Source organism: Phyllobates terribilis, unplaced genomic scaffold, assembly GCF_046119375.1.
Source record: "Phyllobates terribilis strain yellow unplaced genomic scaffold, ASM4611937v1 Scaffold_2__4_contigs__length_985480577, whole genome shotgun sequence".
Lineage (NCBI taxonomy): Eukaryota > Metazoa > Chordata > Amphibia > Anura > Dendrobatidae > Phyllobates > Phyllobates terribilis.
In genome coordinates this window covers 166,138,257-166,164,178 of record NW_027362762.1, presented here as the reverse complement: position 1 = coordinate 166,164,178, position 25,922 = coordinate 166,138,257, and the positions used below count along the sequence as shown (strand labels likewise).

Genomic DNA, 25,922 nt, shown 5'->3' with positions numbered 1-25,922 from the left:
TGTGAGAAATAAGTCTTTTAATAGAATAGCATAGAAAGATAATTCCACTGGTGTTAAAACAAAGTGATAAGATGTTCTGTTCTGTATTTTTCTGATATTGTCCAAGTAGCAATTTAGATATTCTGAAAGAAAAAAAAAGTCACACGTGAAAATAATTCCAGGTCAATTACTTCAGCCACCAACTAATGCTATCTGCGCCCCTTTCTGTAGAACTGCATCTCTCTGAAACACCAAGCTTCATGGAATTAGTAAATGCCTGTTCTCATTGCTAATATCCCTATGACAGGGTTGTTATTTTGTATCCAGAAAAAAACAGATGATTTTTCATCCATATAGTCATCTATATGCAATCCATATGTTATCAGTACAGCCATCTGTTCCATATGCAGTTGTTTATTTCCTTTATTATATTGTACATCCATATGACATACTTTTTTTATTTGAACAAGTCAATAAATAATAAAGGTCACATACAATTTCCTATCTTAATAATTTTAATTTATCAGTGAAAAATGCATCTACATACGGATGGTAACCCATTTGTGATCCATTTTTTGCGCACCCATTGACTTATACACTATGTACTTAATTATTAGGCAAGTCAGTATTTTGACCATATTATCATTTTTATGCAGATTTTGCAACTACGAGCTGTATAACTGTAATAAGAAGCAATGAAATCCCTGAAGAGCCCTTGCAGGATGTACCATTAATGAGGAGAGACTGCCATCTGCTGGCCAGGAGAAATCAAGTGGAACCAAATTTCACCAGAAGAATTGCAGGGGGAGCGAGTACTTGTGCCGGACCTGGTCAGATACCTTGCATGACAGAATTCCGGGCTATTAAAGCACTGACAGACTCCATGAATGGAAGGATTATGGCTGTTATTGAAAAGAAGGGTGGCTATGTTGATCACTTATAGTTTTTTTTTTTTTAAATAACAGAAACTTATTTTTGTACATTTTGAGTTGTTTTGTTATTATTCTCACAAATGAAAAAGAAAAACAATTGAGATGGGTAAATGTATGTCTTTTCATTTAGTTGCATAATAATTCTGCATGCATAGATAATCTCCTAAGAAAGACAAAACCTCACTTTTACTTTCTTAAATATTTAGGTTTCAGGTCTATTAATCTTTTGGATTGACCGACAGCACTGTAGTTGTTCAATAATAAAATTATAAATTGCCTAATAATTGTGCACACAGTGTAATGGGTGAGTTTGATTCTAAATATGCACCAAAGTACATTATGCTGCAATTTTTTATTTGCAGACCATCAGTTCCTGTGTAAAAACGTGGAAGTGAACTACCACATTGACTTGTATAGGGCCATGTGCTATCCGTTTCGCAAACTGACAGCACATGGATGTTCAATATGTTTGTCTGAGCGAGCGGGAAATAATAGTGTACTGGAAATGCAAGAAAATTGTGGATTCAACCCCAACCACGATTAAATCTGCATTTTCTCCTTTAGGTGCTACCATTCTCCATGAACATAATTAGATGAATTTTTGTGCTATGATGAAGTAGAATATATAAAAAAATACAAGTTTTTTAGTGTGAACTTACGCTGTTAATCCAGGAGATGTAAGCAGATACTCTGGTGAAAACAGTTGGCTTGAGATAAGCATTGCATCCCAGGGAGGACACAAAGCTAGCAATACCGTGAACTTGGAAGACCCCACCGACGGCACAGTTCAGAGGGCCACCAGAATCTCCCTAAAAAGAAAAGATGGATACATAAACATTATTTTTTTGTGATAGTTCTATTAGACTGATTCAGAAATGTAGCTTGAAGCTTCTTTGTTCCAATGCAGAACTATAATGTACCATTTATTTTACAAGAGTTTCCTTATATAAAGGGTCATCACATGACATTTCATGTGATTGCAGCAGCCAATCAGCGGCTGGTGATCAGCTGCAGCCTTTCAGTATTTTGTCAGAGTAGAAGTCCGGTCTGGGATGTAAGAATATGTTTTTTTTCATTTTATGATGGGTGATATAGCTATTGAATAGGGGGTTGTCCAGTAGTGGACAACCCCTTTAAGCCATACAGTAGCTAATTGATTTCCAGATGCTGCCACTTCACTTAGCGGCTGGAAAAGTATGTTCAGTTTGTGCATTAAAATACTTACTGGTCACTGTCTTCTGCCATTTCGGCTGCTCTGATCTTCCCCTGCATCATGTGACACCATCTGTGACTACCTGGCTCACGTAGCATTTCTTTGTAGACTGGAAGTCACTTTCTCAATGAAAGTCTATGAGAGTCGGATCAGGACTCTCATAGATATACCTCAAGAAAGGAGGCAACAGTCCAATGTGTGTTACGGCAAGAAAAATCTGTGGTCACGTGATCCAGAAAAGGAATGGAGCAGCGCTAAAAACGGCAGTAGACTGTGACTATGGGTATTTTACTGCACACAGTATATATATACATACATATACAGTATATTACTGATTGATAATGGATAGGAAAATTAAAAAAAATGCTGGAGTGGTACTTTAATTTCAGTGAACTTTCCTCACCCTGAAAAAGGTTCTAAAAAAATGTACAGAAAATTGAACAAACGCTTTAGCCTTGATTCATGAAGACTGGTAGTTTAAATACCAGTCTTGCTAAGAAGTGCAATGGAGTAGAAGCGCTAAATTAATTAAGAGGTATGTGCCCCTTAAAGAATTTTGCATATCTTTCAACTGCAGTATGCCAATGTCAGAAATGTACTTTTGTGACATAAATTATAATAAATTTGCCAACTTAACTCGGCCATGCCCTCCCTTGCCTAATCCCTGCTTGCTCTTCAACAAGTTGTCCTAGGGAGCTGGGGCTAGCTTAAAAATGGTAAAAGTTGTGCAACAAATTAGTGACATTTCAAACAGTTTTGCACCAGAATTATTTTGAAAACGGTTTGATGATTCGAGGCCGCTGAGTTCTGTTTATTCAGTATGTTATAGATTTAACAGATTAAAATATACGGTATGTAAAAAATGTTAAAATAATGAAAAAAAAGGCTGATCTTACATTGCATCCGGCCTGGACTCCATTACCACCGGCACACACCATGGTAGTCTTAACAGTGCTGCCCCAGTAAGAGCTGGTAGAGCAGGTGGAGTGGGCTACCACGGGCAGAGGGGCCTGCTGGAGGATGGATGGCAGAGAGCCGCCAGCTAAGAAAGTAGGGCAAAACAAAATTATGTTACTTTTTAACATGTTCAAATGGTAGAAATTAATTATATATAACTAGCAAAAGTATATAGTGATAATCTGCAGGTAAATAGCATAATAATCAGGTTAGATTTGTTTACTAGTGCAGTGTCTGCAGGGAGAATATGAAGTTTTATTTCTCCCTGAAGGCACTGTCGTCCAGTCTTGGAGCGGTGCAGGGAGATTAAACAGGTATCGCTCACTACACAATAAGCACAGCTGTGATCACTCCCCTGCACCTTGAGTGATAGTGTGTGTGTGCAGAGTAGGCTATTGGTCAAGGTGCCGGGGAGTGATCACAGTGTGCTCACTGTGTAGTGATGGGTGACTGTATCGACTCCTTGCACTGCCCGATGACTGGAAGTGAGCGACTGCAGGGAGAATATAGCTTCCTTTTCTCCCTGTAGCTGCTGCATAATGTACAGGCATAGACCCCAATTCATCAAGGCAATTATGCCTGAATTCTGGGATAAATTGCCTTGAAAATGAGTTGCCACATACCTTACTACAGAAATCTTACTCCAGTCACTTACTGGTGTAAGATTTGTAGCCAGGCACACAGAGGCACACAAACTTTTCAGAAGAGCCCAATTTATTAAGAGATGTACACCTCTTAATGAATCAGGAGCGTCTGAAATCAAAGCACCCCCCCCCCTCATCAAGATAAAGATTGGCGTTGTTCACAACGATCTTGATGAATCGGGGCCAGAGACTCTGTTTCCAGCAATATGTCACTGGGCTGCTAGCTGTAGTTTTGATAAAATCGATGTTTTATTAGCTTGAGATTATCACTAGTAATATATTGCAGTCATCATATTTTATGGCACTGTGCAATTGCTTATTTTTCCTTTCTACCCAGTTAATTTTTCTATTTTCTCTGGTCTAGAGAAACAGGAAGTCTCTTGTCCCTGAATTTATCATTCCCCTCTTCAACTCCTGACCAGGTGCTCCCTTCTCCCCCCTGCCATGGACTTTTGCAGTGACTCATGACTCATTCAGGGAAAATTGACCACCTGTTTCTACATAGAGCTTAGAAGGATTCAGCTAGTCTGTTTTTGGTCACGTGATGTCACAGACCTAATGGAAAAGAGAAGAATTATCTGGGTAGAAAGGTAAAATGAGCAATTGTAAGTACACAGTGCTATATAATATGATGGCTGCAATATATTAAGAGGATAACATTTTTGATGGGAGGGATTCTTTAAACATGACTTATTCATCCATAATATTGGTGTAAATGATTTCTACCAGTGTTTTTACAAAATATATCCTTCAAATTTGACAGACATATGAAACCATCTCTCCGTATAGTAATGCAACATCATATACTAGTTCACCTTTGCCACTTGCTAGCAGACAGGCGTCTAAGCCTTTTTTAGGTAATCTGAAGTGGGCATATTTTGCATCCATGGTAAATAATATTAGATTCTGCACTTCTGCATGTTTCAGTGCCAGGAATATTATAGATTGTTAAAAAATATATATATATTTGCATTGAAAATCTGGCTGCATTTGTTTGCTTCATTTAATATTTACTAAAAATTGGTTGAGAACGAGCCTGAACGAGTAATAGAAAAAAAAAAGCTATATGCTTAATCAGCCCTCTAACATGTACTATTGGACTGTAGTAAAACTTACTGCTGGTTCTTCCCCATCCAGTAATGGTACAATCATGGTTATTGGCCAGGACAGCACCATCAGCTGGGAGAGCAGCCAGTTGTACATTGCTGTTCAGGGAAGCGCTTGAAGCCAGGGACAGGAGGGCGATATCATAACTGAAAGGAAGAACATGACGGCAAGCTTTAATCAATAATGTTAGCTTTCATTCAATCTTTACACTGTCAATAATTAAAGGGAATCTGTCACCAGGTCTTTCTACCCCATCTAAGAGCAGCATGATGTAGAGACAGAGATCCTGATTCCAGTGACGCATCACGTACTGGACTGCTTGTTTTGTTTTATTTGCTACAGATCTAGCACATCTCTGAATCAACCCGCCCACATCACTGATTGGCAGCTTTCGATGACACTGTGCATAGGCAGAAAGCTGCCAATCAGTGGTGGGGGCGGGGTTATACAAAGCTCATGAATATTGAGGTCTACATGGCAGCAGGTTTACTTGTCGTCTAGTCTTAATATCCTGCTTATAAAACAGTGATTTTATTGAAACTATAGCAAGCAGCCCAGTAAGCGACACATCGCAGCAATCAGGGTCTCTGTCCCTGCATTATGTTGCTCTCAGATTAGGTGGCAAAAACCTGCTGATAGATTCCCTTTAAGGCTCAATGAGAATTAGTATCGGGGCAGGTGGGGACTTTGTTTTCTGGTCCAAAGCTCAATTTAAGAAAGTCAATAATGATTTGTCTAGTGTTCCTTTATACCAGGGATGTCAAGCTCAAACACACAAAACTTGGACAAAGTTGAGGGCCAACCAGTATACAGTATAATGGGCCCCACAAAGTCTTTCATATAGAACAATGGGCCCCGCATAGTCCTCCATACAGTATCATGGACCCCACATAGTCCTCCATACAGAATAATAGGCCCCACATAGTCCTCCATACAGAAAAATGGGTTCCACATAGTCCTCCATACAGATAAATGGGTTCCACATAGTCCTCCATACAAATTAATGGGTCCCACATAGTCCTTCATACAGAAAAAATGGTCCCACATAGTCACCCATACAGAATAATGGCCTCACATAGTCCTCCATACAGAATAGTGGGCCCCACATAGTTCTTCATACAGAATAATGGCCCCACATAGTCCTCCATACAGTATCATGGACCCCACATAGTCCTCCATACAGAATAATAGGCCCCACATAGTCCCCCGTGCAGAAAAATGGGTTTCACATAGTCCGCCATACAGATAAATGGGTTCCACATAGTCCTCCATACAAATTAATGGGTCCCACATAGTCCTTCATACAGAATAATGGCCTCACATAGTCCTCCATACAGAATAGTGGGCCCCTCATAGTCCTTCATACAGAATAATAGGCCCCACATAGTCCTCCATACAGAATAATTGGCCCCACATCATCCTCTATCCAAAATAATGGGCCCCACATAGTCCTCTATACAGAATAATGGACCCCACATAGACCTCCATACAGAATAATGGGCCTCACGTAGTCCTCCATACAGTATCATGGGCCTTGTATAGTCCTCCATACAGAATAATGGCCTCACATAGTCCTCCATAAAGAATAATGGCCCCACATAATCCTCCATACAGTATAATAAGCCCCACATAGTCCTCCATACAGAATAATGGTCCCCACATAGTCCTCCGTACAGAAAAATGGGTTCCACATAGTCCTCCATACAGATAAATGGGTTCCACATAATCCTCCATACAAATTAATGGGCCTCACATAGTTCACCATATAGAATAATGACCCCACATAGTCCTCCGTACAGAAAAATGGGTTCCACATAGTCCTCCATACTGAATAGTGGGCCCCACATAGTCCTTCATACAGAATAATGGCCCCACATAGTCCTCCTTACAGTATCATGGACCCCACATAGTCCTCCATACAGAATAATAGGCCCCACATAGTCCTCCGTACAGAAAAATGGGTTCCACATAGTCCTCCATGCAGATAAATGGGTTCCACATAGTCCTCCATACAAATTAATGGGTCCCACATAATCCTTCATACAGAAAAATGGCCCCACATAGTCACCCATACAGAATAATGGCCTCACATAGTCCTCCATACAGAATAGTGGGTCCCACATAGTCCTTCATACAGAATAATAGGCCCCACATAGTCCTCCATACAGAATAATTGGCCCCACATCATCCTCTATCCAAAATAATGGGCCCCACATAGTCCTCTATACAGAATAATGAACCCCACATAGACCTCCATACAGAATAATGGGCCTCACGTAGTCCTCCATACAGTATCATGGGCCTCGTATAGTCCTCCATAAAGAATAATGGCTTCACATAGTCCTCCATAAAGAATAATGGCCCCTCATAATCCTCCATACAGTATGATAAGCCCCACATAGTCCTCCATACAGAATAATGGTCCCCACATAGTCCTCCATACAGAATTATGGGCCCCACATAGTCCTCCATACAGAATAATGGGCCTCACATAGTCCTCCATACAGAATAATAAGACCCACATAGTCCTCCATACAGAATAATGGGCCCCACATAGTCCTCCATACAGAATAATAGGCCCCACATAGTCCTCCATATAAAATAATGGGCCTCAAATAGTCCTCCATACAGAATAATTGGCTACACATAGTCCTCCATACAAATTAATGGGCCCCACATAGTCCTTCATACAGAATAATGGCCCCACATAGTCCTCCATACAGAGTAATGGCCCCACATAGTCTTCCATACAGAATAGTGGACCCCACATAGTCCTCCATACAGAATAATGGGCCCAAATAGTCCTCCATACAGTATAATGGGTCCCACATAGTCCTCCACAGAATAATGGGCCCCACATAGTCATCCACACAGAATAATGGGCCTCAGATAGTCCTCCATACAGAATAATGGGCCTCAAATAGTTCTCCATACAGAATAATTGGTAATTGGCCCCACATAGTCCTCCATACAGAATAATAGGCCCCACAAAGTCCTCCATACAGAATAATAGGCCCCACATAGTCCTCTGTACAGAATAATGGGCCTCAAATAGTCCTCTATACAGAATAATGGGCCCCACATAGTCCTCCATACAGAATAATGGGCCCCACATAGTCCTCCATACAGAATAATGGGCCCCACATAGTCCTCCATGCAGCATAATGGGCCCCACATAGTCCTCCATGCAGTATCATGGGCCCCACATAGTCCTCCATACAGAATAATGGGCCCCACATAGTCCTCCATGCAGTATCATGGGCACCACATAGTCTTCCATACAGTATCATGGGCACCACATAGTCCTTCATACAGAATAATGTGCCCCACATAGGGGTGGTGGTTCTGGTGTCACAGACCAAATAAAACCACCCTGTGAGTCAGATTTGGCCCACAGGCCAGAATTTGACATGTGTGCTTTATAAAGACATCTGGATAAAACTAAAGGGGATGTTCCCTTTTTATTAGTTGGTTACCCTGACTTTTAGCTAATCACAAGATGTCCTACTGCTGAGACATTGAGTAATTAGCTGTAATATGTAAGGGAACAATACAACTGGTGTCAATTTACCTGCCTCACCTCCAAGGAAAGTTATACCCTTATCAGCGGAATCAACATACATAGAAAATAAACAAGAATAAGGGTCGGGATGAACTGTAACTTTGTGACCCCCCAGCGGCTGTGACATGTAAGCCACCATAAATCCATCAGGTCAATGTGACCATGCAGAATCAAATAACCACGGAACTCCAAGAGATGCAATCAGAAAATGAATTTTAACATTATTGAAGAGTCAGTATAAAGCGCCAATATGTATAATAGTCAACGTTTCTCTCATCTATAGACCTTGGTCACGGACTGTCTGTATCAAGGAGCTTATTCTGCAGTGCTGACCATAAGTTCAGTGCTTCTTATAGTCAGCACTGCAGGATAAGCTCCTTGATACAGACAGGCTGTGACCAAGGTCTATATATCAGAGAAACGTTGACTATTATACATATTGGCGCTTTATACTGACACTTCAATAATGTTAAAATTCATTTTCTGAATGCATCTCTTGGAGTGCCATCGTTATCTTCTTCTACATTTGGGTGGATTACAATTGTAACAGCCTCATTGAACCGTTCCTGCCCAACCATTATATCCAGTGATCTTAATGTGGCCATGTTCACGTTCATTCCGCAGCAATGTAACATACTGTGATCTTTGACTGCTCAACATGTTATGGCTCTAGCCTAAGATGGACAAAAAAGGACATACAGCCAAACTGAAATAACACATAATTATATACATTATAGGTCTGAGTGATGGCTAATTGATGTTACAGTGGACTTAGGCAATGGCTCACATAATCTAGTAGTGGATTTGACATACATAATTATTTGGCAAACAGACAATTATGGAAGGTCAAAAACAGCAAGACAGGAGGCCTTATGTAGTTTAAGTCACATTCACACGTTTCAGTATTTGGTCAGTATCTTACATCAACATTTGTAAGCCAAAACCAGGAGCAGATAAAAAATACAGAAGTGGTGACTTATTTCTATTATACTTTCCTCTGATTGTTCAACTCCTGGTTTTGGGTTACAAAATTTCGTCACGCAAAACCTAAAAATCTAAATATGCCACAGTAAATAATCTATATGGTAAATACTTGAAAAAATGGAAACCTTGGGAACTTGCTTTTCCTAAAAATGTATAACAATACCACAACTTCCTATAACTCTGTCATATTACTGTGAAATATGTTGTATTTTTATGTTTGTTTTTTTTTGTTAATTTACTGTATTTGTTATGTTATATAATATGAGTGCACTAATCGAACATTATAAGCTGAGTTCTCCTTTATCTTCCCTATTCCTTCTTCCTTACTCATTCCTAGTTTCCCCCCTATAAATATTTCCCTTTATCTACTTGTTCCTTTACTTCCCTTTCCCCCTTTTCCTTCACTTTATAATTTTATAAAAATCTTAATAAAAATTATTGAAACACAAATGTAAAATACTGAACAAATACTGAACATCTGAACATAGTCTGTATCAGAACAGCATCATAATAGCACAAGCGTAGATGCATGTATCAGTCAGACTGAGGTCACGTACTAGACTAGAGGATACAGAATTGGATCTCAAAGTAATGGGGTAATCCAGTAAGGCTTTATCAGATGGACTCACTTAGGGAACATTTGCACTGACCGACACGGGGGCGTGAATGGCTACTGGTTGACTACATAGAAGCCGAATAGCAGATGTTTAGTAGCCAGTTTAGGCAGGCCGACCGCGCTTGCAATGGAGCAAAAAGATTGGTAATAGATTTTTCAGTGTTCATACAGTGCTGGTCAACATTATTGGCAGCCCTTAATTTTTTTCATAGACTGTACAATATCTTCAGAAATAAATGGAAATGTACCAAAATTATATCCTCAGGATTTTTTAATTAGTGGTCCAAAGTAATACAACAATTGTTTTTCAACGTCCATGTTGCAATTTCAAAGAAGAAACAGAATAAACAGCATGTGCAGCAAAAAAAGGCTCACCTAATTAATACTTGGGTGCACACACTTTGGCATTGCTGACAGGCTCCAAACTTTTCTTGTAGCCATCTATAAGCTTCTTGCACTTCTCAGCTGGAATTTTCTCTCATACTTCCTTTGCAGTTCGTTCAAGTTCTTGAATGTTTGCAGGGTTTTTTTTCCAATGGCAGATTTCAGCTCACCCCAAAGATTTTCAATGGGATTGAGGTCAGGACTCATTGCTGGCCATTTTAAAACAGTCTATTTTTTCTTTTTCAACCATTCCTGTGTATTTTTGGATGTGTGCTTTGGGTCATTGTCTTGCTGGAGGACCCATGATCTTCGACTGAAACCAAGTTTTCTTACACTGGGTAGGACATTTTGCTCTAAAATCTCTTGATAATTCTCTGATTTCATGATTCCTGTGATACTGTCATGGCCTCCAGTAACAGATGCAGCAAAGCAACCCAACAGCATTATGGATCCTCCACCATGCTTAACTGTTGGTAAGGTGTTCTTTTCCTTATAGGCTTAATTGCGCCGTCTGTAAACAAACTGTTGCTCTACACTGCCAAAAAGCTCTATTTTTGTTTCATCTGTCCACAGAACATTTTCCCAGAAGGATTGTGGTTTGTCAAGGTACTCTTTGGCAAAGGTCAGTCGTTCCCTTTTATGTCTTTTCTTCAGCAATGGTTTCTTCCTTGGCCTTCGCCTGTAAAGCTCTGCTTGGCTTAGTGTGCGGCATATGGTACTTGTTGAAACCATGACCCTAGACTGTTCCAAGTTGGCTTTCAAGTCTTTGGATGTTTGATGTGGTGTTTTCTCCACCATTTGTACCAACCTTCGAAGACATCTCTCGTCAATTTTCCCCTACGTCCAGGGAGATTCTTTATGGTTCCATGTTTGGCAAACTTCTTAATAACATTGCGCACTGTTGAACCTGGGTTACTAATGTCTTTGGAAATGGCCTTATACCCTTTGAAAGTCTTGTGTTTGCTAATAATAGCAGTTTTGATGTCCTCAGATAGCTCCTTTGTCTTCACCATTGTGACAAAGGAACAGGGCTTCCCATGTGGCTTTTTAAAACATTGAAGTCATCATTCATTGGCTAATTCATGTCACATGGGCACCAACAATTAATCACAGGAGAATCTCTTTTGTGATTTACCACAGGCGAGTCAAAATGTGTTTCCATACTAAATTAATGTAAAGGGTGCCAATACCAGTGTCATAGTAAGCTTTAGGTTTTTCTATTTTGTCCTCCCATTGTTTTTGGTTTTAAATTATTACTTATCATTTACTCTTTTGTATTTAACACGAGTGCTCTATACAAAAAAACTGTTTCACATGATTCATCTTTTTCAGGAGATATTCCACATTATGTACTTAAACTTTATGGGTGCCAATAACGATGAGCAGGACTGTAGGCTGCCATGGTTCTCTGCAGCACTTATTCTGTTTCCACAGGACGATGTGCTGGCAAGAACAATGATTTTTTTAAGCGAACTAAAAGATCGTTTTACCTAATGAATGAACAATTTGCTCATTTGTTGGGTGATTGTCAGTCTATTTATACTGCGCGATTATTAGGATATCAGCATTCCTAGGAACCCTCATTCCCAATTATCATGCAATGCAAATGCAACTTTACTTTGTTGCAGTTAATTTTCTGTATTCAATTTATTAGTCTGAATAATGATATGATAACATGTAAGAATGTAATGTCCTCTTACCCAGAAGCCACACTGTTAGAGTTCCAGCTGGCATGCTTCCTGATGCTGGACACAGCAATGATCTGCTCAGTACCTTCATTTACATTAAGGTTATGGTCTCCAAGTGACACACGGAAGTTGACAACCCTGTTAAACAGCAATCAACATCATTTATTTAGGATACAATTAGGAGAACAATAACATTTATTTAGAGAAATAAAATCAATATTGTCGTTTTATTGCCCAAATTAATCTGAAATAGGCTGCTACCACAAACTATAGTATTGAAAAAAATAATTCCCAAGTGTATGTGACGCGCCCCCTGGGCCAGTGTTGTTGGGGATACCCGGAGCCGGATCAGATGGGGGTTGTAGTCTCCGAGTGGCTGTGACCCGGTCCGTGCCCAGGGTGTCAAGCTCAGTGTGTGGCAGTCCTTATGATGTTACTAGATGTTCTTTTGTGTCGACTACGCCACCCGTTGATTTGCGGTCAATACGGCCGCCGCTGCAGCAGGGTCCACTGAGGCTGATGATGTGAGTGCAGCTTAGGTAGTATAACCCCCAACGGGAGGGGTATAGCCTCAGGGGGTCAGCCGTGGAGGATGGTGGTTGTGAAGGTGCAGCAAGGAGACTCAGAGGCATAAAATGCAGTTCCAGGGTTTTACTTACTGGTGTTGCTCGGGTCACTGTGTACAGCAGTGACCACCCAAGCCGTGCTGCGTCCACCAGGTCCTGGACTCGGTCAACTCCCAGGCAACTCCGGAGTGTGGTCCTGAGCTCCTTTCTGTCTCTCCCTTCTTCTGGCCGTTCCCACCAGGGATCCACCTAAGTCCGGCTCCCTCGGGCCTCTTGTTGGTCAAGCCTCCTCTGGGCTCCCTGACCCTATTCTTGGTCTGCCTTCCGGGTGGATTTAGTGGGTGATCGTGGCAGATCCTGCCCACGACCTCCGGTTCCTGGCTAAGGTGTGCTGTAGCCTCTGCCAGCTTGGGATCCGGTACCCTTTTGCCGACCCTTCACCCTTTTAGCTCTCTTATGGGCTCTTGGGGTCCCCTCTGCGCCTCTGGGTCTCTCTTCCTTCTCCTCTGCTCTGCTTCTCAGGCTCTCAGACAGACTGTCTGACTGACTGACTGTGGCTGACTGACTCTGATCTAAGATGGTTCCCACCTTATATACTCCCTCTATGTGTGAGCTCAGGTGACCAGCACCCAATGAGCTCCTAACTTTACCCAGGCTGCTCCCCCTATCTGCCCCTACACTACTGGGATGTTCCACCCCCCTCCCACTCCAGCCAGGAACAGACACTATCGTACCTGCACATAAACTGGTGGGAGTACCGTCGGTCTGTTCCCCGGAAATGGGATGTGTGTAGTGCATGCAGCTAACTGAGCTCAGTTCCACACTCCATCCTTACCCGGGAGTGGAATATCACACCTCTGGGTTGAGGTGCAATACCCCTGTAGCAGCCGAATCCTCAGGGTGCTACATTCCCCCCTGGTAAACCACAGCACGTCCTCGGGCTGTAAGATATAAAAACATCCAAAACATACATTTTTTTTTTTTTCATAAACATAAACATATAAAACATATAAAACATCATATACATCATCAGCAGCAATAAACTCTTCATATAAAAACTTTTCATAAATAACATTCTTGTTCCTCCGGCCACGGTGCAACTTGTGACCGGGTAAAGTGCAACAGTCTCTTTTGGAAGAAAACAGTTTCCTATAAAACCGGTAGGGGGCGCTTTAGGAAGCGCAACTATATACAAGGGAAATATGGCCGCTCTCAGTCCTCGGCCAGGTATTAGGAACTAGGGACACACGGGCATCAGTTCAATTGGCTGGTCCCAACGGGGACTATATTTTAACTAGAACAGTTCTTATACCCTGACGGGTAACTATGTACAGTCTCTCTCTACCGTACTTCAACGACGGCGTCCTCCTGCTCCTTCTTTAGATTCTTCAGACCCGTCCGGGTCCTCTTGCTCCTCCTCACACCGCAGCTCCTCCTCCGTCAGGCGATGCACATGGAGGGCGTAGGGTCCTTTGGCACACTTGTGTCGGGTGAAGGTGACCTCGTCCCCTACATACAGGTCACGACCTCTGTGTCCCTCTGGCAGATGGCTTTCTATGTCTCTGCGGGTTACAAAGACGTCGCCGGGGGTCTGATGGTCTCTAATAAAGCCCCATCCGTGCTGCATGTTGAATTTTATCACAGTCCCGGTGGAAGGGGGACCATGTGCTGCACGGGGATTCCTCCTGGTCCGGCTCTTCTGCTCCGCGCTCCTTATCTGCGCTTGCTGTTCCCGGACCCGCCTCTCTCTCCGCTCCCTCTCGAAGACCTCGAGCTGCTGCCGGCAGCACTCTGCACGCTCTGCTGCGGCCGCCCGAGTCTCCTGAGTGAACCCCATGAGGTCTTCTCCGGTGGGGTCCCACTCGAACTGTGCCTCCTCCAGCGGGGGCGAGGTCCTCTTTACAGGCTTCGGAGCCGGAATCAGGGGCTCGTCTAGGGGTCTCTCTTTCCGGAGTCGGGGATGGTGAAACTCCGGTGGCCATATAAAGGGCTGCCCATCCGGGCACGTATGCTGGGCAAATAGATTTTCACCCAGGTGCGGCACTCTAGATGTTGAGGGCGCGTTGATGGTAGTGGCGCCCGGGTCGACCAGGCCTTGCGACCAGGCTTGGGGCACCCTAAAGGCAAAGGGCACCGTAAGAACGGCGGCGCCCGTGGTTACTCGGCCCTGCGGCCAGGCCGGTGGCTCCGCGGAGGTAGGGGGCGCTGTTGGTATTGCGGCGCCCGGAGGTACTAGGCCTTGCGACCAGGCTGGTGGTATTTCCTGCTTGGCCACGCTCGAGGTCGAGGCGTGTGACGTCACAGGGGTCGCGGCCGCGGTTTCCGGTTGAGGCCTAGTCGGTGGCGGTGACGATGCAGCGACGGGCACGGCAGGGGGAACTTCGGGCTCTGCGACGGGGAGCTGGGGCAGGCACGCGGTTTCCCGGCTCGGGGTAGAGACGTCCCCTTTACCTGCCTCCGTCCGTTCAGCTCCCTTCTCGGCGCCGTCTCCTGCCTTCATTCCTCCTGCGCCATCCTCAGAGGCGGTCTGTCTCCTCGTCTCAGGTGGCGTGCTCCGCTGTCGGGTTTCGGTCTGCTGGGCCATCTCTCGGCTCCACTCCGCCAACGTCTCTCGCTGCACCCGGGCCATCCTCCGTGCGAGGCCCTCCAACGCGGTCTGTGCACACTCCCGGTCTCGGGGGAGCTGTGCTAGGATCTCCAGCAGGCCTTCTGGAGTGGCGACCTGCAACAGGCTCCTGACCACTGGGTCGGTGCTGCCTGACTCTCCCTCCATCTCCGGGTAGGCTCTCTCTGGACTCTCTTCCAGACGTCTTGTCTCCGGGTGCGCTCTCTCCAGACTGCTCCAGGCGACACCCATCTTTGTTCTCTTGTTCTGTCTCCGCCCACATCGAGGGTGGTCCCGGGGCAACTTCAGTTCCAGGGGCAGTTCTCTTACGCTGATGGACACTTCCAGCATCACAGTCTCTGTTGGTGGGCGCGGTTTCCGCTTTTGGCGCCATTCTTCGACCTGGCCCACGATGGGAGGTGGCCTCTTGCCACCCTCTGGCACGCCCATAATGGCGTCCGCTCTTCCAAGGCGGGAAATCTTTGGAAATGGCGGGAATCGTCTCCCAGTGGCGGGAAACTCCATGGATGGCGGGAAAAAGCTGCAAATGGCGGACAACCGGCGGGAAATGACCTGTGATGGGGTCCGTTGGCGGGGACCCTCCGGAACCGGCAGGAGACTTCTTTTTAAGGTAACGGTGAACTTTTCTTCAGGCACGCAGTACCCGGTTGTTGCGGGCACGTTATCCTGCCGACTACGCCAAAGTTGACGCGCCCCCTGGGCCAGTGTTGTTGGGGATACCCGGAGCCGGATCAGATGGGGGTTGTAGTCTCCGAGTGGCTGTGACCCGGTCCGTGCCCAGGGTGTCAAGCTCAGTGTGTGGCAGTCCTTATGATGTTACTAGATGTTCTTTTGTGTCGACTACGCCACCCGTTGATTTGCGGTCAATACGGCCGCCGCTGCAGCAGGGTCCACTGAGGCTGATGATGTGAGTGCAGCTTAGGTAGTATAACCCCCAACGGGAGGGGTATAGCCTCAGGGGGTCAGCCGTGGAGGATGGTGGTTGTGAAGGTGCAGCAAGGAGACTCAGAGGCATAAAATGCAGTTCCAGGGTTTTACTTACTGGTGTTGCTCGGGTCACTGTGTACAGCAGTGACCACCCAAGCCGTGCTGCGTCCACCAGGTCCTGGACTCGGTCAACTCCCAGGCAACTCCGGAGTGTGGTCCTGAGCTCCTTTCTGTCTCTCCCTTCTTCTGGCCGTTCCCACCAGGGATCCACCTAAGTCCGGCTCCCTCGGGCCTCTTGTTGGTCAAGCCTCCTCTGGGCTCCCTGACCCTATTCTTGGTCTGCCTTCCGGGTGGATTTAGTGGGTGATCGTGGCAGATCCTGCCCACGACCTCCGGTTCCTGGCTAAGGTGTGCTGTAGCCTCTGCCAGCTTGGGATCCGGTACCCTTTTGCCGACCCTTCACCCTTTTAGCTCTCTTATGGGCTCTTGGGGTCCCCTCTGCGCCTCTGGGTCTCTCTTCCTTCTCCTCTGCTCTGCTTCTCAGGCTCTCAGACAGACTGTCTGACTGACTGACTGTGGCTGACTGACTCTGATCTAAGATGGTTCCCACCTTATATACTCCCTCTATGTGTGAGCTCAGGTGACCAGCACCCAATGAGCTCCTAACTTTACCCAGGCTGCTCCCCCTATCTGCCCCTACACTACTGGGATGTTCCACCCCCCTCCCACTCCAGCCAGGAACAGACACTATCGTACCTGCACATAAACTGGTGGGAGTACCGTCGGTCTGTTCCCTGGAAATGGGATGTGTGTAGTGCATGCAGCTAACTGAGCTCAGTTCCACACTCCATCCTTACCCGGGAGTGGAATATCACACCTCTGGGTTGAGGTGCAATACCCCTGTAGCAGCCGAATCCTCAGGGTGCTACATATGCATTAAAGCTAATGACTTCTATACTTTCTCTAGACTATGAAGTTTGGAAACTAAACAGTTACTGAGCCATGTATAGGCCTTTCTTATCCAGGGTGAAAAATTGAGTTCACTGCCCTGTTCTTACAGTTGCATTGAAAATATTTTAACCCCCACTGCAAATGACATTTATTAGCAAAATATATAAACTTTTTGCTGTTTGCAATAAAACAAGAACAATTATTTACCTGAGAACAACTAATATCACAAGTGGTTTCTCCAAATTCACCACAAAATGCCACTTTTACGGACTACTGCAGTCTCGGAATTATTCAGCCCCTTAATGACAAGTGTCATTAGTACGTAGTAGAGCACATTGGGCTGTTATAACCCGCTACACACATACAGCATAGCCAGATACTAGCTTCTGGTATCGTCCTAGATAAATCTTAGCCTGTTCCTTATGGGCAATGGCTTCCATAGAGATGCTTACTATATCCATTAGACCTTTTAGTATTTGATTTACCTGTATGATCCCAAGACATGAAAGTTTAAAGCAATACCTGTCAACACAGTGGGCAGCGGTCAGCACACGGTCGGCACGGATCAGGGAGCCTCCACAGGTGTGGTACCAGCTGGATCCAGACTGATACTGGAGGGAGATCTACATGTACAGAGCAGAGCTATTAATATTCAGGTAAAAATTACACTATTTTTATCCCAGGATGTTATAGGTTAATTTCATGTCAACTTATTGTTTTCAGGGGCAGAGGTGTTTTGAGTGCTACATGCTACATGCAGAGCTTTCACAGAGGTGACCAGGGTCTACACAAGGATACGTAGATTGAGATTAGTTACTTGGAAGCTTTGTGAATTTCCCATAATAACAATGAAAGTCTCCAGGAAGTAAAATACTATTAAGTTCTGGACTTTCAAGATAATACAAGTGAAGCATCTCATAGAAATGATAAGTGTGGAGGTGTAGGTAGGGTCAATCAATGCCGACAATGTAATCACATGTGTAAATCTATCGGCAGTATAGGTGATGTGTAAGTATACCATTACATATACAATTTTTTACAATATTCCTATTATCAGACTTGTCTCCTGTAAACAAACACGCTAAAATGGGAGCCGGGCATCTGTGGGAATAGCACATTCCTTGCTGCTATCATACCAGACTGTAGGCTGCTGTTATTACAGCTTGTATTCCGCCTTTGCCATAGTAGATATAGGCCGCTGTATAATAGCTTCCCTTTAATTCAATGACTCTATAATGAGCATGATATTCAGAAATGAGAATCTTCACTTTGCACTGATGAGGGTCAAGAACCCTAAAACAGCTATTTGCAAACAGAGGTGTTTTTTCTGTTGGAAAAGATTCTGGTTTGGTTGAATATACTAAGACATGAGGCAAGACTCATTATCGGGTCAACGGTGACATATAGAGTGCGCGAAGTACCTTCATTTTTTCAACATATTTTCTTAAGCAGTAATGTAGTTCCAATTTCATATATTCATTGTTTGCATATTATAGCATTTCAGAGTGCAGCTGTATTTTCTTGGCTATATTGAATAGTCGTGACAGCTTGCATCTGTTCATACTTGCCTTATTCTGTTTGGAGGTGCAGGTCACTTTTTTGATTTTTGTTGTATACTCCTTTCTGAACATTCCTCCCATCAGCCTAAGGCATTTTAATTATATCTGGACATGTATGAGTTTCCAATACGTGTGGTGTGAGTTTTCTTTTCACGAATCACACACGCACCCATTATTATCTATGGTGCTGCTCACATGTTTGTGTTTTTACACAGACCTTGTGTCCATGCAAAACACATAGAGACATGTCCGTTTTTTTTCGGCAGTATGGATGACAAGCACCAATACAAGTCTATGGGTCCGTGAAAATCACATACAGCAGACGGATGACATGCATGTGCCATCCGTGTGCTGTACATGTATAACACTGCACAGTGTAAGAGAAACTTTGTAATTTCTTTCTTTATCCATACTGGAAAAACACCACCACAGTGATGGTAAAGAAGGACACACTGATGGAAAACACTGATGACACTGGTGCTGGTTTTTCATGTACGTGTTTTATACGGACGTATGAAGGAGGCCTAAATTTGTAGGCTTTCAGCCTAGAAAAGGCACATAAGGTTAGGGTCCCATCAAAGGGGTACACCTTGTCACGGCTGATGGGCTCTCATAAATTGGACAATTTGTGAACTAAGTACCTTCATTTTTTAATATATATTTTTTTAGCAGTAATTTATTTCCAATTTCATATATTCAAGGTTTGCATATTATAGCATTTCAGATTGCAGCTATATTTTCTTGGTTTAACTTATAGAGTGGCTGTTTTTAATAGGTGGCTACAGAGACGCTGATTACCTTCTCTTGGTAAAGACTTTCTAAACAAAAATGAAAAATTGTGTGATGAAATAAAAATGATGAAAAATGATGACTAATGGGTTTTTAAGCTGCTACTGGATCTATACACTTTGCTTGTTGGCCTCCGTTCGTATCATCTTACTTGAATATGTTACTTGTTACAATTTCTTAAAATAAATACAGACCTGCCATGGCCAGGCGTTGGGTGCAGAGTTGGAGCCTCCAACCACTCTTGAGTTGTCCTCTACATCCTCTAAGTACTGCTCAGAGCAGTGTCCTATGTTGTACAAAGTAAGAACACATAGAAATAGTTGATTTTCCCATATAAAATGTATGATCTTATAAAGGCAGAAGGCTGCCGGTCAGGACTAATGTGTCTTCTAATTTAAGATATCTCTTTACATAGCGTTTCATTTAACAATGAATGATTAAATAAGTTATTAAAATACTCTGGTGACATTTCTTGCTTCATCCATTTTTGTAATTATTGGCAAGTGAACATGAATAATTAGCCTCATGCCTCCATTACAGACATAACATAGCATATTTCACAGCGACAATGGCGCCTGATTATAAATAGGTCACCAAGTTTTTGTTACCCAATCTGAGAGCAGAATAATGTAGAGACAGGGACCCCGATACCAATAGTGTGTCACTTACTGGTCTTGCTGTAGTTTTGATAGAATTACTGTCTTATCAGCAGAAGATCATTAGAGGACTAGTAGACCTGCTCCCATGTAGTCATCCATATTCATGAGCTGTGTAACCCCGCCCCTACCACTGATTGGCAGATTTCTGTGTATAATGCACATGAGTAGAAAGCTGCTAATCAGTGGTGTAGGCGGAGTTATACAGAGCTCAGCATTCAGAGAACTGCTAGATCTGTAGCAGATAAAACACTGATTTTATCAAAATGACACCAAGTAGCCCAGTAAGTGACACATCGCTGGAATCAGGGTCACTGCCCCTACATTATGCTGCGCTCAGATTGGGTAGCAAAAACCTGTTGGCAGATTCCCTTTAATACTGGTAAAATACATTTTATGCATAACCTTTTTTTCAGTTTCAAATGTAATGAATGAATAGTTGTAATCCATTCATTCATTTTTGAATATATCTGTAGTTGTTTTCGTAATGAAAACATTTTCTTGCCGTTGATTAAAAATATGGTTGACATTGTGTAATGAAAGTCATTTGTTCAAGGTCATACATATGATAGAGGTAGATTGTACGGCTATTATGCGTCCCTTGCAGATATGGGCCCACAGATGATGATCCTATCACCTTAATGCTTAATGAGATCCTGTGCAGAGCTCCCTTCTTCAAAGTAACTACATTCTTAGCTACTCGACACCATGGTGAAACTATTTCCATCTTTGCAACACTTCTTGTCATGTATGGATGCCACTGGGATTAAAGAGAATCTGTCGGTACAGAATTACTGTTGAAACCAAGTGCAGGCACTCAGTGCACCCTTAGCATGGCCAAACATTTAAGTGCACTTTCCCACTTGCTTGTTTACCCTCAATCTCCACCCTTCCCCCTCTTCTTTGATTGACAGCTCTGACTTCATAGAGCCAGAGAAGAGCAGAGACAGAGGGAAAACAATTAGGTGGGAAGGTGCACTGAACTATTTGGCCACACCAGGGGTGCACCGAGTGCCTACAGTTGGTTTGAGCAGTCACTCTGTTCTGACAGACTCCTTTTATACTCTTCCACCCCATGTAGATGCCTGATATTGCAAATAAAGAACTCTCTCTTTTAGGCCATGGTCACATGAGCGAATGTTCTCTTGTGCGAGAGAATCAGGCCGATTATGTAACTGACCCTTTGCTCAAACTCTGTCAGAATTTACGATCCTCTCACATGAGAGTATCGCAGCACAGGTGCGGAGGAGACAGAAAAAGTGGTTTCTCCATCTCCTCCATTTCTGTCTTTTGTGGTAATTGGACTGCACTTGGATGACATCCGAGTGCAGTCCAATGTTTCACATGCACCTATAGACTTGTATGGGTGAGTGCGATCCGATTCTCTGATGCACTCGCAGCATGCTGCGATCGATTCGGCATAAGAAAACAATCGCAGATCTGCACTGCCCCATAATACTGGTCCAAGTGCTATACGATAAAACATCGCATAGCACTCGGCTGTGTTATATACTCGTTTGAGCGAGTCCTTAGGTGGTAGCACACAAATGTTGCAGAACAATGATTTTAGTACACTATATCATGTGAGCTGACAATCTAGGAGTTGCCTAAAGATCTAAAGTTGTCTTAGTAAATGTCACAATGTGTCCGCGTTTCTCTCTTCCTTTGCAAAAAATATTGTACACGTTAAAAGCAAAATACCCCATGTAGGAATCTATACTACATATGGCTTACCACAAAGGACCAGGACAGCAAGGACAAGAAGCCTCAACATTCTGATCAGGTTCCGGTGGTCTGCTAGGTACCTTTATTACAGGCACAGCTCTTTTATAGACCTGGAGATAGGTACTGAGGTACTGGGAATTCTTTTGGATGTGACAGGTGCTGTGGTGTTTGTTTTTGCTTGTGAGCCATTACATGGAAAACAAGGACGACTTAGATAATTTTAGATGTAGCAAAAATAGAAGCAACAGATTGTAATATTAAGTGTTATTTCATCATAATATGTACCCACAGAGGAAGATTAGCAAATCTGTATAATGGAGAGGGTTCCATAACATTGGGGACTGTACACAGAGGGCCCGATTCACTATTTGCATTTTTTTAAGTCACTTTTCTTTTTTTACTTTGTGGCATTCGCTGCCTTTTTTTGTGCCATATTCATCAAAATGGTTCAGAAATTTTGCTTAAAGTTAGAAATTGTTATTTTTACTTGTATTTAACCATTTTTGGGAGTTTTAGAGCAGAGTCGCATGTATTTAAAAATGTCGTAAAAAATTGCTCAAAGATTCCTGGTGTACATAAAATCATTCCGGGGGGGATTGGAATACATTAGCGACAAATTTTGCAACTTTTTGAAAAGTTGCTAATAATGAATTAGGCAAAAACATCTGGAAACCCTCAACTTCACCCACACTGGCAAACTAAACACATAAAATAGACTTCAAAAAAGGCATAAATAGAAAGATGCATTTGGTGCAAATAAAAAAGGCACAAAACATAAAAAACTCAACATAAAACGAGTTTCTCCAGTTGAACTTTCATGTAATGTAAAAGTATACCACACTTTTGCAGACATTGTCCAGACAAACGAGTCCGTTTAGGATAGGCCATTAGTGTTAGATCAGTGGGCGTCCAACCCCTGGCTCCATTACCCATCAAATTTTTGAAAGCACCACTGCACAAGTACAAACTAAAGTTATTGAAAAGTAGAGGGTTTCTGGAAATTGTGACACAAAACACATTTTTTCAGAATTTTTTTATCACTACAATATAAAAACTATGCTTGTTTGGGATCATTGTCATTGTACTGACCGGAAAAATCATGTCACCAGGTCAATTTTGCCACACAATGAACATCCTAAAATTAAAACCCCCCAAAAATTGTTGGAGTTGCATTTTTTTCAGTATTTTATTTTCTTCTCATTTTTCAGTACGTTATAAGCTAAAGTGAATGGTTTCAATCTAAACTATAATGTGTCACAGAAAAACAATCCCTCATATGACTATGTTGACAGAAAAAAAAATTAGGACTCTTGGAAGAAAGGGAATACTAAAAAATGAAAATTGACCTCGTTAAGTTGAGGCGAAGAGCAGCAACTAAGAGCCTATAAAATTCTGCAGATCCCTGGCATATCCATCCAGTCCCTCACAGATTACAGATTTGGGACAAGCAGCATCACGCTTTGTGATCTTCTAGCTCTGATGAGACCTGGGACGTTCCCGCGCATGCGCATGCAAGGTCACGGCATCACCGTCCCGAGCCTAATCACAGTCGTAAGTCCGAGCCTATCGTGAAGAGGCCCGAAGCTTCAGCGATCATGGCGGTGATAATGAGATGCGATTAGGTCTGGACAGGTAATGGTGATGAGTGGAGGGGCCAGAGAGGTGAGCAGTGAGGTGTGTATAAGTATTTTTTTTCATTTTTGCATCTTACATCTATTATGCTCGGCCGTCTGAAGAGAACACAAGGCATAATAAGGGACATTCAATTCATCAGGAATAACTACTCTGCGAAATTGAATTCCCCAAGAAAATCCATGTGAACAGCGAATTTGAACTGATCTGCTCATCTCTAGTAATAACCACAAGATGATAAACTATATGAGCCCGATTCATCAAAGCTTTCACAACGGAATTCTGCAGTAAAAGCCTTAAAAAGTCACAAAATTTAGGCGCAACTTGGAGCTGTTCTTACATTTTGCAATTTCTGACTTCTTCACGTTGCTTTCTCGGAGCTCCGCTGGGGCTGGAGTAGGATTTGTGGCAAGGTGCACACCAAGGTTTAGGACACTTGTCCGGCGCTCTGGTACATGTGCAAAGGCAATCTACAATATAATGGAAGAATGCAGTTTATTAGCTGCTGTTTAGAATTCACTACTATGTTGCATCATTTAGAGAGTCTGGGAACTTCTGAATGATTCAATAGTAGTAAAATCTAACAACAGCTAATCAGCAGCATTCTTCCATTATAATTTATCATCATATCATCAGATCACGCTCGGACCAATGTTATGCTATGGGGCCTTGCACTTGTCCGATTTTTTCCTTGAATCGAGTTTGTCTGAGTAAAACATTGCAGCATGCCCAAGTTTAATCCAATATTCGGATCATATTTGGCTATGTCAATGTGTCTGTGAAAAAAATCCGACATCTGAATGCAGTCTGATTTTCATGGACAGAATGGAAAAGAAGCTGAAATTTTTTTTCCATCTTCTCCTCATCCGAGACAAAGAAAATCATACTCTGATCAAACTCTGAGTTAGATCAGAGTGTGATTAGCTTAATCCAGGGTTCCCCAACTCCAGTCCTCAAGGCCCACCAACAGGTCATGTTTTCAGGATTTCCTTAGTATTGCACAGGTGATGGGATTGTTGCCTGTGCAGGTGATGGGATTATCACCTGTGCAATACTAAGGAAATCCTGAAAACATGACCTGTTGGTGGGCCTTGAGGACTGGAGTTGGGGAACCCTGGCTTAATCGGACCAATTTTCTTGGCTGAGAGAACAGAGAGCCTAAGAACAGGCCATCAATATAAAGCAGTGTTTCCCAAACTCCAGTCCTCACGGACCCCACAGGTCGTGTTTTCAGGATTTCCTTATATTGCACAGGTGATGGAATTACTATCAAGGCATCAGGAATTCTCTCACCTGTGCAATACTATGGAAATCCTGAAAACATGACCTGTGGGGTCCGTGAGGACTGGAGTTTGGGAAACACTGATATAAAGTATTGGACAAACCCCTTTGACCAGTACTTTTCAATATTTTGTTTTCTTTGGAGCTTTACATTTACCATCAAGTTATAGTGACAGCTAGATCCTTATACATAGTTTGATACAATTTACGATTTTATCCTATGATCATCAGGAATGGTAAAAACAAAATTTGTTTTTAACTCAAAATTGGCAAATACTTGTTATAGCATACATTTCAAACTCTGGCCCTCAGGGTGATTACATTTGGCCCTCGACACCAGAACTGTCACCCCTATGTGGGGCCATTATTCTGTATGGAGAACTATGTGGGGCCATTATTCTGTATGGAGGACTATGTGGGGCCCATTATTTTGTATGGAGGACTGTGTGGGGCCCATTATTCTGTATGGAGGACTGTGTGGGGCCCATTGTTCTGTATGGAGGACTATGTGGGGCCCATTATTTTGTATGGAGGACTGTGTGGGGCCCATTATTCTGTATGGAGGACTGTGTGGGACCATTATTCTGTATGGAGGACTATGTGGGGCCCATTATTTTATATGGAGGACTGTGTGGGGCCCATTATTCTGTATGGAGGACTGTGTGGGGCCCATTGTTCTGTATGGAGGACTGTGTGGGACCATTATTCTGTATGGAGCACTAGGTGGGGCCCATTATTCTATGTGGAGGACTATGTGGGGCCATTATTCTGTATGGAGGACTGTGTGGGACCATTATTCTGTGTGGAGGACTATATGGGGCCCATTATTTTGTATGGAGGACTGTGTGGGGCCCATTATTTTGTATTGAGGACTGTGTGGGGCCCATTATTCTGTATGGAGCACTAGGTGGGGCCCATTATTCTATGTGGAGGACTATGTGGGGCCATTATTCTGTATGGAGGACTATGTGGGGCCCATTATTTTGTATGGAGGACTGTGTGGGGCCCATTATTTTGTATGGAGGACTATGTGAGGCCCATTATTTTATATGGAGGACTGTGTGGGGCCCATTATTCTGTATGGAGGACTATGTGGGGCCCATTATTCTGTATGGAGGACTATGTGGGGCCATTATTCTGTATG

The 25,922-nt window shown here is 43.2% G+C and overlaps 1 protein-coding gene across 2 annotated transcripts; it reads right to left on the bottom strand.

Annotated features, from left to right (window-relative positions):
• Positions 1-21,990, bottom strand: LOC141250752 (chymotrypsin-like elastase family member 1). Of its 2 annotated transcripts, XM_073670086.1 has the most exons (8): positions 21,875-21,990; positions 19,679-19,770; positions 17,659-17,759; positions 12,079-12,204; positions 4,842-4,978; positions 3,021-3,166; positions 1,571-1,720; positions 1-122 (listed from the first exon to the last, which is right to left on the bottom strand). In XM_073670086.1, exons 1-8 carry the CDS (start codon positions 21,912-21,914, stop codon positions 114-116), a joined length of 801 nt encoding a protein of 266 aa, XP_073526187.1. In that variant the 5' UTR covers positions 21,915-21,990; the 3' UTR covers positions 1-113. The 2 variants fall into 2 exon arrangements, with proteins under 2 accessions (XP_073526187.1, XP_073526180.1); XM_073670079.1 differs by lacking the exon at positions 1-122 and having other exon boundaries at positions 1,556-1,720.
• Between the last annotated feature and the right edge of the window lie 3,932 nt (positions 21,991-25,922).

Coding starts and splice junctions, on each gene's coding strand:
- LOC141250752 (XM_073670079.1), bottom strand. CDS start 21,914: ATGTTGAGGCTTCTTGTCCTTGCTGTCCTGGTCCTTTGTG. Junction 17,760..19,678: donor CCAACGCCTGGCCATGGCAG/GTCTGTATTTAT, acceptor CTGTACATGTAG/ATCTCCCTCCAGTATCAGTC. Junction 3,167..4,841: donor TGGATGGGGAAGAACCAGCA/GTAAGTTTTACT, acceptor CTACTTTCTTAG/CTGGCGGCTCTCTGCCATCC.